This window comes from Mauremys mutica, chromosome 4, assembly GCF_020497125.1.
Source record: "Mauremys mutica isolate MM-2020 ecotype Southern chromosome 4, ASM2049712v1, whole genome shotgun sequence".
NCBI lineage: Eukaryota > Metazoa > Chordata > Testudines > Geoemydidae > Mauremys > Mauremys mutica.
In genome coordinates this window covers 75,870,942-75,884,769 of record NC_059075.1, presented here as the reverse complement: position 1 = coordinate 75,884,769, position 13,828 = coordinate 75,870,942, and the positions used below count along the sequence as shown (strand labels likewise).

General features: G+C 45.2%; 1 protein-coding gene across 3 annotated transcripts in view; it reads left to right on the top strand.

Moving 5' to 3' along the window:
* HSD17B12 (hydroxysteroid 17-beta dehydrogenase 12) overlaps window positions 1-13,828 on the top strand; it is a 201,288-nt gene that overhangs the window by 37,898 nt on the left and 149,562 nt on the right. The window contains exon 1 of one of the 3 annotated variants that reach the window (XM_045015387.1): window positions 6-111. The exons of 1 other annotated variant lie outside the window; for it this stretch is intronic. In XM_045015387.1, the coding sequence (XP_044871322.1) occupies window position 111 (1 nt within the window). In that variant the 5' untranslated portion in view covers window positions 6-110. Of the gene's footprint in view, window positions 1-5; window positions 112-171; window positions 401-13,828 lie in introns of those variants that run through there. One more of the 3 variants, XM_045015385.1, reaches the window with a different exon arrangement.

The window sequence follows — 13,828 nt, the reverse complement described above, 5'->3', positions numbered from 1 at the left end:
CCTGATGAATGGGAGCGTTTGATGAGTATCCCCATCTTCCAATCAGAAGGCAGTTGGCGTGACCCCGTAGATTGGGGGCAGTGTGGCGAAGCGCTACCCAATAGAAGAGGAGTATGTTTTTGAGTGAGAGGCAGCCTAGCCAATGGCGAAGTAGTGGTGGGCGGGCGGTGTTATGGGTGTGGGTCAGCGCCGACCCGCAGGGTTTAGTGTGCTCTTGTCCGCCGCCCCCGCAGCATGGAGGTCCCGGGAACTCTCCCCAGTGGCGGTTTCCTCTACTGGGTGGGGGTGCTGAGCGCAGTGTACATCACCGTGCGGGCCGCCTACCGCCTGCTGGCCGGGCTCCGCGTCTGGGTGCTGGGCAGCCCGGTGGTGCTGGGCCCGGGGCTGGGCGCCTGGGCAGGTGAGTCGGCTTCTCTGGGGCTGGCCCCTCCCCCGCCCCTGGTCTGAGCCCACCCTGCCCCGGAGCGGCCCGGGGCTCCCTCTTCAGCGAGGGGCTTCGGCCGGGGTCCCTGGAGGTTGGAGCCCTCCGCGCTGGGAACCCCATGCGGCTGGCACTGCCCCAGGCAGCCTCCGCGCCCCCCATCCGGGTTGGGGGCCGAGCTGCGCCGAGTCCCTTCCTTGTACCCGGCCTGAGTCCCTGCCCGGAGGGGGCGGGTGGGCCGAGGACCGGAGACCTACTCCTGGTCGCCACCTTTGCCCCGCGTGGGGCTGGCCTGCCTGGCCTCCCCGGCCTCCCCAGCTTCTTGGCGTGGTCCTGATCTGTCCCCCCGCAGCCGCGGGAGATGCGTTTCCCTGCTGGTAGCAGGGAGCTGCTGCTGTGGGAATGTGTCAGTGGGGGGCAGGGCAAATCCAGATTAGAGTGATCCGGCAAAACTTCTCACCAATGAACTGCTTGCATGCATCCAAAACTACATGAAAGCTGTAGTATAGCTGGGGCCCTACCAAATTCATAGTCGTTTTTGGTCAAATTCATAGTCTTAGGGCTTTAAAAATCGTAAATGTCATTATTTCAGCTATTTAAATCTGGAATTTCACGGTGTTGTAATTGTAGGGGTTCTGATAAAAAAGGAGTTGGGGGAGCGGGGTTTGCGGTACTGCTGCCCTTACTTCTGCGCTGGTGCTGGCAGTGGCGCTGCCTTCAGAGCTTGGCAGCTGGAGAGTGGCAGCTGCTGGCTGGGAGCCCAGCTCTGAAGGCAGAGCCACCGCCAGCAGCAGCGCAGAAGTAAAGATGGCATGGTATGGTATTGCCACCCTTACTTCTGCTGGTGGGGCACTGCCTTCAGAGCTGGGCATCTGGCCACCAGCCGCTGCTCACCGGTCACCAGCCGCCACTCTCCGTCTGTCCAGCTCTGAAGACAGCACAGAAGTAAGGGTGGCAATACCGCCACCTCCCTAAAACAACCTTGTGATCTCCTGCATCTCCCTTTTGCGTCAGGACCCCCAATTTGAGAAACACTAGTGTCCTCCATGAAATCTGTATAGGATACAGTAAAAGAAATACAAGACCAGATTTCATGGGGGGAGACCAGATTTCACGATCTGTGAAGCGTTTTCATGGCTGTGAATTTGGTAAGGCCCTAAGTATAGCTTAACCTCCTCTGCACCCCAGACACACTGTGTGTTAAATTAGTTTAAAAAGAAAATGGAAAATTAGTCTTAGATACAGGCTTATGTGTATCTGGAACATGTGCTTGAGGGATAACCTCAGCCCCCTGAAATACAACTAATTCTGCCTCAATATCTCAGCCATATGAGCCTGCCAAGTCCCAAATTTGGGATAAGGACTTATACTGAAGGTCCCAAGGGAAAAAATAATAGTAAAGTGTGTAAAGGGAAGAAGGATCTGGCTTTAGTATAAACATTTTCTGTTGATAATTCTCTGTTTTGACTGTCATAAATACATTACGGTAATGTGGTCTAGTGGACTAAATGCAAGACTGGGAGCCAAGGGGCTTTTGTTCTGATTATGGTACTGTGACCAATTTGATCTGTGGATTTGATAACTCACTCAATCCCTGTTTGTTAAACAGATAATCCCTGAATTTTAGAAGTTCTGAGGAAAAAAATGTTAATGAGTGTGAATGTTAATGGGTCCTTTCCAAACAGCCAATGAAGTGCCAGTCATGCACCTGTTGGAACATTTCACTATTTAATTTCAGTTTATTGTTTGTAATTTCTCTTTGCCATTTTGTTCACAATTTGCACCTTGCCTGACAATTTTTGTTTTATTATAACAGTAGCGTTTTGGTAGGATTTATACTTTTAAAAAGTAAAACAACTACTAGGGCTACATTTAGTTGATGATTATTAAGGCTACGTTTTAGTCACAGGTATTTTTAGTAAAAGTCATGGACAAGTCACGGGCAGTAAACAAAAATTCACAGCCCGTGACCTGTCCATGACTTTTACTATATGCTCCTAACTAAAACTTGGGCTGGGGGTGCTCTGGGGGGGGAGGGGGCAGGCCAGGGGGTCTTGGGGTGCTTGGGAGCAGTGGGGGAAGGCAGGTGGTGGTGCACAGCCTGGGACACTCTCTGGCACTGGAGTGGGGACGTGCGGTGGCACGCAGCCCAGGACCCCATCTGGCACTGGGTGGGGAGAGGGTTGGCAAGGCTCGCAGGCTCCCTACCCAGTTCCGGATGTCCCTGCAGCTCCTAGGAGGAGGGGTGGCCAGGGGGGCTCTGCATGCTGCTCCCGCCACAAGCATCAGCTCCTCAGCTCCCATTGTTTGGGAACCGCAGACAATGGGAGCTTTGGGTGCAGGCAGTTCATGGAGCCCCCTGGCCCCCCCACCTAGGAGCTGCAGGGACATGTTGGTGGAAGCTAAGAAGCCCCCCCATTCCCCTCTCCCACCCGAGGTAAGTGCCACCCCTCTTCCCCAGCCCTGAGCCCCCTCCCACACACCCAAACAGCTGCTGCTGGCCCAGGGGCTGCCCAGTCAGGGAGCCCCTGAGCCAGCACCGGCCATTGCAGAACTCACGGAAAGTCACTCTGTGACAGACATGCAGCCTTAATGATTATTAATGCTACTAAGGAAAAATTCATGCTATAACAGAGTTTTGGGGATTTAAAGCTCTAAGTGAAGGTGTCAGTTCTACAATGAGTAAGGATATTTGGACCAAATGTTGGACAGCAACTAAAATATGATTGATTTAAATCCTCTTTAAAAGAGAACAGTTACTTCTCACACCACTTATGTTGATCAAGAGCTGAACTAAATTGCTTTCAGTGTCTGCAATATCCATCATGTTTTCACAAGTTTGAGTTTTTGAGAAGGACGGAGGTGAGTGACATGATATACTTTCTGTGTGTCTATCTTTGTCATGCTGAGCTTTGTAGCTTTTCTTTACATACAAACTGCCAGTACAGTAGTGACATTGAATTGACTTGTTTGGATTCTGAATCTTTCTATTATCATAACATTGTTGTAATTGTATACTAATAATATAGGGCAATATGGACAAATAAGAGGAGTCAAACCTAAGGAAATGACACGGATTGGAAACAAATTCTTTTTACAGTTTAGCTGAATTCCTTCTTCCTTCTCCTTTTCTATTCAGCTCTCTTAACACTTATATTTTCCTCAGGAGTTTGATTTTTATCTTTGCTCTGATGACTCTGCCTCAGTTTAAATCGCTAGTTAAATCACTGAAGTTACCATCATCTTTCTCTTTTACTAGTTTGCAAAACATTCATTTTTGTGATGCTTTCTACTATTGATTCCTGCACAGCTGTTTAGCAGTAGGCCCTAATACAAAAGTATGCTTTCAAAGGTTAGCTTACCTTGGACAATGTGGACTTAACAAATTTCTTAAAAGTTCAGTGAACAGTAAAAGTGCAGTACATCTCTAATGCGTAGTACTTGTGTGTAGGTTTCCCTAGGAATTGTTTAAGAGGAAGCTTACCAGGTTGATTGCATATTATTGCTCTTGCTGTTAGAAGATGCTGTATTATTCATTTCCAGAAGTGCCCATAATAAGTGCTTTCTGGAAAAGAAGACATGGGGCTGTATCGACAAATGGACTTGGGCAATGCAATTCACAGTGTTTTGGTGCCTAATTTAGGCACATTACCACCCAGTGGAATCTACAGCTCTGAGTTAGGTGCCTAGGCTCCCTATACAATGCTTGGGGAGGTTAAGGTGCCTAAGAATGGGATCCACAAAAGCCAGCATGCTGAGCAGGAAGCCACCTAAGATAGTCCTCAGGAAATACAGAAAAAGGTATGAGTCTCAAGCCCTATTCCTCAAATGGATTTAGGCACCTTCCTCTGCTCAGGATTCACATCTGTGAACCCCCTCCTGGAGTTAGGTGCCTAATCCCTTTAAATATTCATTGAGCAAAGAGAGAGTGAGCATGACTTTATAGCCGAGTAGTTAGAGCATTCATTTGAGAGGTGGAAGACCTGGGGTCCAGTCCCCCTACTTAAGTGGATATTTAATTATTTATACACAGTGGAACAGTTTCAGTAGGAGAGCTTGAGCTCTACCCCTATAGCCCAATGGTTAGGGCACTCTCCTGGGTGTGGTGCAGACCCAAGTTCAAGTCCCTTTTCCACATTAGGCAGAAGAGGAAATTGAGCCTGGGTCTCCTCATCCTGGGTGAGTACTCTAACCAGTGGGCTAAAACGGGGCACCTCCTCATCCTCTAGCTGTTTTATGTTGGTTTTGGTATCCTCTGAAAATGCCTACCAGACGGGGTCCTGCAGCAAGATAGATGGGGAAATGCTTAGTTACAAGATCCTGCCTTAGTCTAGGCACCTGAGCTAGATGCCCACGTGCCTAGACTAAGGTGGCTGTGCATGTGCTCACTGGCAGTTAAACACCTATGTCCTTTTTGTAGATCTAGCCCACGATCCCTACTCCAAGTCAAATTCTCAAACTAACGTTACAACTATGGTTAAGGTTATGTTGGGATTTCTTTGTAATTCACTTTCATGTACTCTGAACATTTCTCTTTTTGGGCTGACAATTTCCATATTTTATTGCAGCCACTTATTTTTTACAGTATGTAGCATTTCATGGACAGTACTAAAAACTATTTTCCAGAAGTACAGGCAAAATATTTGAGTTGAGCAGAATTTCTTGTTCAGGACTTGCCTTGTTTGAGTACCATGTTCTCAAAATATATACTCTTAACTGATTCACAGGTTCAGTAGAGACAGCTCTGTTTGCATTGACTCCTCAGTAAAACTGCAATCTTGATGCACGTATGTTGCAATTGTGTTTCTGCCAACTGTCAATCAGGCAACATTAAAACCCTCCCCCCTAAAAAACGTAATGCATGTGAGCTTTAAAATCTGGTTGCACAGAACTAGGTATGATTAAAATATAGATTCATCATGACAGGAATTATTTTATTGCAGTTACATTTCAACTTTTGGTTGAGTTGGAGAAATGAAATTACTATTGTTACGAAAAACAGTTCATGTTAGTTAACATAGTTATAACTTCGTTGACATTCATTATTGGCTGGAGAACACTCTTTATAATGATACATGCTATTGTCATATTCAAATTACTTTATCATTGCCACAACACCAGATTTTTTGTTCTACTATGTCTCCAGGTAGATCCCTGCAAATCTGCAGATATCTGCTTTATATCCTTGGATGTTTACGGATCGTGGATTGGATGCGGGTACAGATTTTTGTATCCACCCAGGGCTCTTTCTCCAGGACACCAATAACTGAATGAAGGAGCATGATTTGTTTCTTTCTTTGTTATAGGTTGGTTTGGAGTCTAGCTGAAATGCAGTTTTCAGTGAGGGAAGCTAACACTCTTTTCTCTTTATAAGAAAACGTTTTAGTTGTCACTTTTTCCTCCTTGTAGCTAGTATTGCCAGCATATTTAAAAGAAACCAAATATTCCAGCTCAGCATTTCATCTGTGTCAACAAGACTAACATTGTTAAAGCTGCCCTGTGATTTTAAACATAATTTTTTATTCTTATTTTATGAGACCTACATATTTATGTGGTGGTCCTTTCTTCATTAGCTCTGCAGCAGCTATTTCAGAGCTGTGCACATTTCCATTGGCTTTCTCAGTATCACTGATGTACAAATTAAGCAGTGAGCAAAACTGCTGTTTTGGCTTTTGATGTGTTAAAAACACTCTGTACGCTAGCCCGTGCTAAATGGATGAAGACAAAATAATCAGACCAAGAAATTGCACATTCAGCTTTATAGAGGGAACACATATAGTGGACTTTTATAAAAGTCCATTCAACTATTGATAGTTTCCTTCTTTCATATTTTAAAGTATATTTATGATTACCATGTGCTCCGATTGTGAGTCTGTTGAGGCAGGGACTGTCTTTAGTTCTGTCTGTACAGTGCCCAGCAAAATGGTGTACTAGTCCAGGACTAGGGTCCTAGGCAATACGAAAGTAGTACTACTACTAATGATGATGTGTAACAAAGTTTATAAATTTACATTTCTTAGAAAGGATGATAGTGGGGAAAAATGTAAGAACTTTTCTTAATTATCAGGTGGTCTTCAATAGTGTAGTAGCAATCCAGACAGCTACCATTCATTGGGACATAAGTATATAGTTCCAAAGTTGAAACGAAGATTGCTTTGTAGAAGAGTCCATCGTATATGTTGATCTACATGTTTTTCCTATTGAGTTATTAAAGTTCACTTGAATTTGAGAATACTGCTAATACAGCTTAAACAGCCTGTTAGAATAGTTCTCCTTTTTTATTGACCAAACAAGTTTTTTATTGACCCAAAATTACAGCTATCAACAAAATTTTAAACTTAAAGGCAAATAACATGTTACCCAAAGAATTATCATTCTTATCAAGAAGCAATATCTGCTCCATAATTAATGTTGCAACTCAGTTTCTATTACAAACCTGATTTACTGGAAATTACAAGAGCTAAATAAATTCTTAACAGCCCCCCATGAAACTGCCTGGGGTAGGAAAACACTTCTGTAGACATGTTATCACAAAGCAATCCATTACATGAGATTTATACATTCTTCTGATACAATCTTTCTGTGCTAGCCAACAGGATGCTGAACTAGATGGATTGTTGGTGTTATCTGGTACAGCAGTTCCTGTGTTCCACATTCTTTTCCTTGAATTCTGTTTTAGTGAGTAGTACATGTTTTCTGATTTGGGTAGCTGTACCTATGTCTCGAAGGAATGTGAGTGTAGTTTTGAATGCCTTTTGAGTTGCTTTTAAGATGTCTGTTCATGAGTTAAGTTTAAACCTGATCTTTCCATTAGTTGTAGCTAAGTGAGGTTTCATAGGAAGTGGTGTTTCCTCACTCCATCCTGTTAGAATAGCCTTGTGGCTTTAGTCCAGTTGTTGTCTACCTACATAATTGTTTGTACCAAAACAAAGCGACAGGTGAAGTTCTACTTTGATTGGAAAAAAAATATGGCTATTTCAGTAGTTGACAATGTTGGAACCTGAGATTGGATGGGTTTTGCTATAATTGCCTACGTCATTGGTAGTGTGTGTGAGAGGCGAATGCCATATTGGAAATCATTCAATTGATAAGGGGGTTGACAAACTGCCTGAAAGATGAAGAGGTGAATAGATTCACTAGCTCAGGGGGTAAATGGCCTTATTTTCTTGAGAGATTTTGAATGGGCTTATTGTCTCTTCTCTTGGTAGGTAGTGTCCTATAGAGCAGTGGTCTCCAACCTTTTTACGCACAAGATCACTTTTTAAAATTTAAGATCAACCCAGGATCTACCTCACCCCTTCGCTGAGGCCCCTCCCCACTCACTACATTCCCCTCTCCCTCACCCTCACTCACTTTCACCGGGCTCGGGCAGGGAGGAGGGGTGCGGGAGGGGGTGCAGGTTCTAGGCTGGGGCCGAGGGGTTTGGAGTGTGGGAGGGGGCTCCGGGCTGAGCTTGGGCAGAGGTTTGGGGTGCAGGAGTGAGGGGTTAAAGCTCTGGAGAGAGTTTGGGTGCAGGGGTCATATGGTCACACTGCACCTAATCTCATAGAATCCACTGAACATTTCATGAGTTTTACTTTTTATTAGTGTAATTTATGGTTTATAGATCCAAAATTCTTCAGGGATTGTCACAAATCAGTGTAACATTCTCAACTGTGGGGTGTGCATTGGCTGAGCCTGGGACAGCGGGTTGGGGTGAAGGAGTGAGGGGTGCAAGCTCCGGGAGGGAGTTTGGTACAGGAGGGGGCTCCGGGCTGGTGCAGGCTTTGGGAGGGAGTTTGGGTGCAAGAGGGGGCTCCAGGCTGGGGCAAGAGGATGAGGTGCAGGAGGAGGTGCAAGGTGCAGGCTCTGTCTGGGAGGTGCTTACAGCATGTGGCTCCCAGTTGGCCGTGCAGTGGGGCTCCGGCAGGCTGCCTGCCTGCCCCGGCCCCACACTGCTCCCGGAAGCAGCTGGCTGCTGGCACGTCTCTGCGGCCCCTGGGGAGGGGAGGGGGGCAGCCTGTCTCTGTGTTCTGCCTGTGCCTGCAAGTGCTGCTCCTGCAGCTCCCATTGGCCGGTTCCCAGCCAATGGGAGCTGTGGGGACGGTGCTGTGGGCGGGGGCAGTGCTCAGAGCCACCTTCTCCCCCCCAGGGGCCCCAGAGACATGCCAGCAGCCAGCGGCTTCTGGGAGTGGCGTGGGGCCCAGAGATTGTGATAGACTGGCAGAGGCTCCAGGATCGACCAGTTGATTGCGATCCATGGATTGGTGACCACTGCTGTAGAGGATAGTCTTCTCAGAAATGTATACTTAAAACTATTAATGCTCGGCAAGGAAATATTATAGAAGGGTAACTTGTTTTCCATTTTTTTTAAACTATACTGTATCAGCCTAGACATCCCACCTGCTTGGAAACTGTTATTTGGGAGGTGACTATCAGTTGTTGGGAAGTGAGTGGCATCCAAATTGTGCGGTTCCTGTCTTATCTGCTGGTAGGATAAATGTAATGCTTTTTTTGGGTGTTATGTGTAGAGGAATACAGAATAAGCAAGATATAACTGGTAAGCAGTATAATAAAGCATATTAAATTGTGTTGGCTTTTTCCTAATTAAATTGGTTTAAAAACTAGTAAAATTAGATAAGGTTGCTATCTATAAATTTATGCTTTAAAAATATTTGCTAACTGGCTATAGGTATGTCTCATTTAAAGTGTCTTGATAATACATTGATATATATACAGTTGGACAACTTCTGTTGCTCACTTACTGAATAACTTCCTTTATCAAATGTAAATATACAGTACCAATCAATATTGTGTATATATAAAAATCAATCTCAAAATGAGTTATGGTTGCCCAGTGATATTTCATACCATTCCAGAACGTGGAGTTCAGCAAAACTCTCACCTGAAACATGAAGTTGAGATACATGCCCATGCAACCTTAATTTTGCTGTCTGAATGATGCTCCTGTATACTCATAACACATACTTGTACTCTGCCATTGCACTTTAGTGAACAGGAGCTTCCTACATCTCAAAGATTAAAAAACACACAGGCTAAATATACAAACCAAAATAAAAGCTGAACAGAGTACTCCTGGAGGAATTCGGCACCACTTTGCATGTGCAGAATTCTTGTACTCTGCAGATTTCTTTGCTTCTCTGCAGAAAAATGACTTTCTGATGGGGAAGCAAAGGGAAGCAGCAAGAGCTGTCATGCAACCCTCCCCAGCAGCATGGCTGTGTTATTTTGGGTGCTCAGAGCAGCCGGCGGAGAGGTAAATCAGTGCAAGGTGGAGGGCGGGGTTGTTGATGCTGGTGTTGGTGGCTCCTACCTTGCCGCGGACTCAGCTGGTAAACTTGGCTGGGCTGGGGGTGAGGGAGGACAGGACTTGCTCTTCCCCTACAAGGAGTGGCTGGGGCCAGGTCAGACCCACCCACAGAAACCTCCCCTAGCTGTAGGAAGTTCCACACCCCCTTCTCCCTGCCCCCACCATTCCTCATCTGTGAGGGGAGGGGTCACTGTACGAGGAGCTGCTTCCCTATCTGCCCAACCCCTGTGCATCCGGACCCCCTCCTCCCCAAGCCTCACCTCCTGCACTCAAACCCCAACCCTGCTGGGTCTCACCCTCTGCATCCAGAGCCCCTTTCACCCAGACACCCCCGCTCCCCCACCAATCCCCATGTCCCCTGCACCCAGACCATCCCCCGCTGAGGCCCCCCTGGCATCTAGACCTTCCTGATGAGCCCCGCACACTTGGACCCCTACCCCACCTAGGACTCCCTGCTGAACCCCCCCAAGCCAAGACCTCCCCTCTGCTGACCCCAATCACCTTCACTTGGACCCCCATGAGGAGTCCCATTTCCCCTGAACATGGAACCCTCCCAACGAACCCTTGTGCATTCGGATTCCGCTCAGACCTGCTACCGCGCTGACCGCACCCAGATTGTCCCCATGCAGAACCCCAACTCCACTCCTGGATCCCCCACACTAAGCCCCTCCTCACTAGGATCCTGCTAGGCTGAGCCTGCTTGCCCCACACCTGGATTGGGGGCAATGATGGGGCGTGTGTAAGATTCTGTCCCTCTCACTTGCCTGGAGTGGAGGGGCAGGGCCCTGGGCTGTTTCTGGGGCAGGCCCCGCCCTTGCGGTGTGTTGCAGTCAGGTGCAGCCTCACTCCTGAGTCTGGGGTAGGGGCTGCAGGGTCATCTCTCACCTCCATGCAGCCAGAGACTTGTGCTCCCTACTGCCATATTGGAGCCTTCACATTTATTTATCGACAAATAAATGTGCAGAATTTTTTATTTTTTGATGCAGAATTCTCTCAGCAGTAACAGAGTTCAAGTTCAGAGCCTCTGTTTTCTTCTAAAGCCAGCAAGAGCTGGAAAAATCAGAATAAATCTATTAGGGTATTCAGTTCATCTCACTACCATTCTGTGCTCTTTGGTCCAGTTTCTTGCTCTTATTCAGTCTCATTTTAAGTGTCCTAGGCAATAGGACTTCTGATACTTTCTTTGGAAACTTATTTCACAGTCTGAAAGGAAAAATTCTGATATTGGTCTAACAACCTGACTTCCAATTCTATTTCATCTCACTATTCCCCCAGAGAAGAGTATCAAGGCATCTTGTAGAGTGGAAATAAAACTGCAGACTGTAGTGAGGAAAAACTTGTATGGCTATACAGACTTTACATAAAATTTAAAGTTTTCTATTTCAAAAGGATTTCATCTTGATTAGTTTTAGAACAACTTTTCTTTATCAAGATTTTAGATTTCAGAAGATAAGACCACTGAACTATAACCCATTTTAAAAATGGAAAGATTACCATAATTGCCTTGTTTGCAAGAAGAATAGGAACACTTTTCAGTTGCCAAATAGCTTTTGTGAGATTCCTTTGTAGCTCTTCGCAGTCTGCTTTGGACTTAACTATCTTGAGTAATTTAGTATCATCTGCAAACTTTGCCACCTCACTGTTTACCCCTTTTTCCGGATTATTTATGAATATATTCAGCTGCACAGTACAGATCCCTGGACGATCCTGTTTACCCCTCTTCCCTTTAATAACTGACCAGAAGACTGACAGCTGAAGAGTTTGCAAATTCTCCATGTAATTTCAAGTACTGCACTTTTCCCTTTTCTGTCTTATTTTTTGTTCTATTAGCTCGTCTCTTTATTTTTACATACTGGTCTCTTTTTATTTTCAGAATGTGAGTGTGAAAGTGTACCTATGTGTGAACACACACAAATCCCAAAAGGGGAAGACACCAGAAAAAAGTTCTGCACTTTAAACAGCCTGAAATATTGTCCCATTAAAAACTCATTGAAATGCTCTGTTTTTAAAAGTTGAGATATTTTTGAGATACTCATTGTAATTACTAGTGAATGAGAATTGTTAAATTTCTGCTTAGTATAGACTATTATGTTGAAGTCTGTCTTATACAGTAGAACCTCAGAGATACGAAGACCAGAGTTATGGACTTGACCAGTCAATTGAATACCATGTGAAACCGGAAGTAATCAATCAGGCAGCAGCGGAGACCAAAAAAAAAAAAAAAAGGGAAATACTGTACTGTTCCTGTATTGCATCTTAAAGGTAGGCACACCCGGGCTGCCTGTCCCCCACCCCCACACGTGGGGCAGCCACTTACAGTTAGGATGTGAAGATGCTGGTGCTACCAGCCCAAGGGGCAGAGCAGGAGAAGCACTGGGGTCTGTGCCTCTTTCAACCCCCTCCCCTGGTCAGGAGGTGGACACACTGTTTTCACACACCCCTCCGCTGCCCAGGAGGGAGACAAATTTTCCAACTCAGTCCGATCCAGGGAAAGAAACTGCCTGCAAGGAAGCTGTCGGTCAGCTGCTGCTGGAGTCTGGCTTTGAGTGTCAGGAGCTGGAGTCTGAACTGCACTTTGTTCAGAGTTATGAACATTTCAGAGTTATGGACAACTTCCCTTCCCAAGGTGTCCATAACTCTGAGGTTCTACTGTAGGTGTGGATGGTAGCACTGACTGTTAAGGTTGCCCAACACTTCCCATTATTAGGCACTTCCTTCAGCAATTTATAACTTTGCCAAATTAACCTTTCAAGCTGAAATTTTTCATGCTGCATGCCCACCTCAGCCTGAATTATTTTAGAAAGTTTCAACCAAAAAGGAACAGTTTAGCCATTACAGAGAATGAGGCCAGGGAAAAATGTTTTGCCTATATTAAATTCTGGCAGTCATTTCTTTGAGAAGCTGTAGTTCTCTCCCATTCTTTGGACCAGGGACTCGAAATTTGACAGGGGCATGACCTTTGTGTCAGGGATTTGTCTTTCGCCTTCCCCATGAAAAACTGCTCAAATCTGGCTAACTTGTATACCTTTTGAAAAAAATCTGTGAAAGTCTCTGGCAGTGTGTCATCCCACCTGTGCAACCTTCATTTGGTCCCCTTGTGCATATGCATTGATTAAGTCTTTAATTTTGTGATCATATGCCATTTTTTCCACATCAGCCTGCCTCATTCAGTGCCCAAGATAGATCTCCACTTGTGAATCAAGGTGGTGTAGAAAAGAAGGCTGTTGTCTGTAGCACCCCCACTTAATTTCTTGCAGATGTTAGAATGTATGCAGTAAATAAGGCTGGGGATTGCAACAAGAGAAAGGAGGGTGTCAGGGTTAAGACAGTTGAATTTTTCCCTGGAGAACTGGATTTTATTCCTGCCTTTGCCACCGATTTCCTATATGATGCTAGTCAAGTTGCTTAAATCAGATTTTTTACAGGTGGTCACTAATTGTGTTTCTTGTTTTCTGAGTACCTGATCAGACACCTGGGGTCTGATTTACAAATGTGCTGAGCACTCCCAGCTGCAACTGAAGTCAATGGAATCTGCTCTTTCAATGTACGAAGTGCCATGTATTCATAGAATCATAGATTATTAGGGTTGGAAGGGACCTCAGGAGATCATCTAGTCCAACCCCCTGCTCAAAGCAGGACCAATCCCCAAATGGCGCTCTCAAGGATTGAACTTACAACTCTGGGTTCTGAAAAATCAGATACTAAAGATGACAAATTTGGCACCAAAAATTAGTGAATGCTTTTGACCTTAATTTATGTGCCTCAGTTCCCCATCTAAAATTGGAATAGTAATATCCTCTCATTTCACAAGGGTGTTGTGAAAATAAGTTAATATTTGTGAAGCACAAAGATGAGCACAATAGAATGAATTTCCAAATGGGCTTTTTCTATCTTCATATCAGGATTTGGATAGTGTGCAGTAAATAAGCTTAGGGCCACATATTCTTCAATGAGGAGAAAACAAAATATTGAATATCTGCTAATTCAGTAAGCATCGTGCATCCTGTGCACTGAATGAGGCAGGAGATCTGTGAAACGAATAGTATGCACAAAGGGTCCAAGTTAAGGTTGCACACTTAAATGCTTGACTTTGCAAC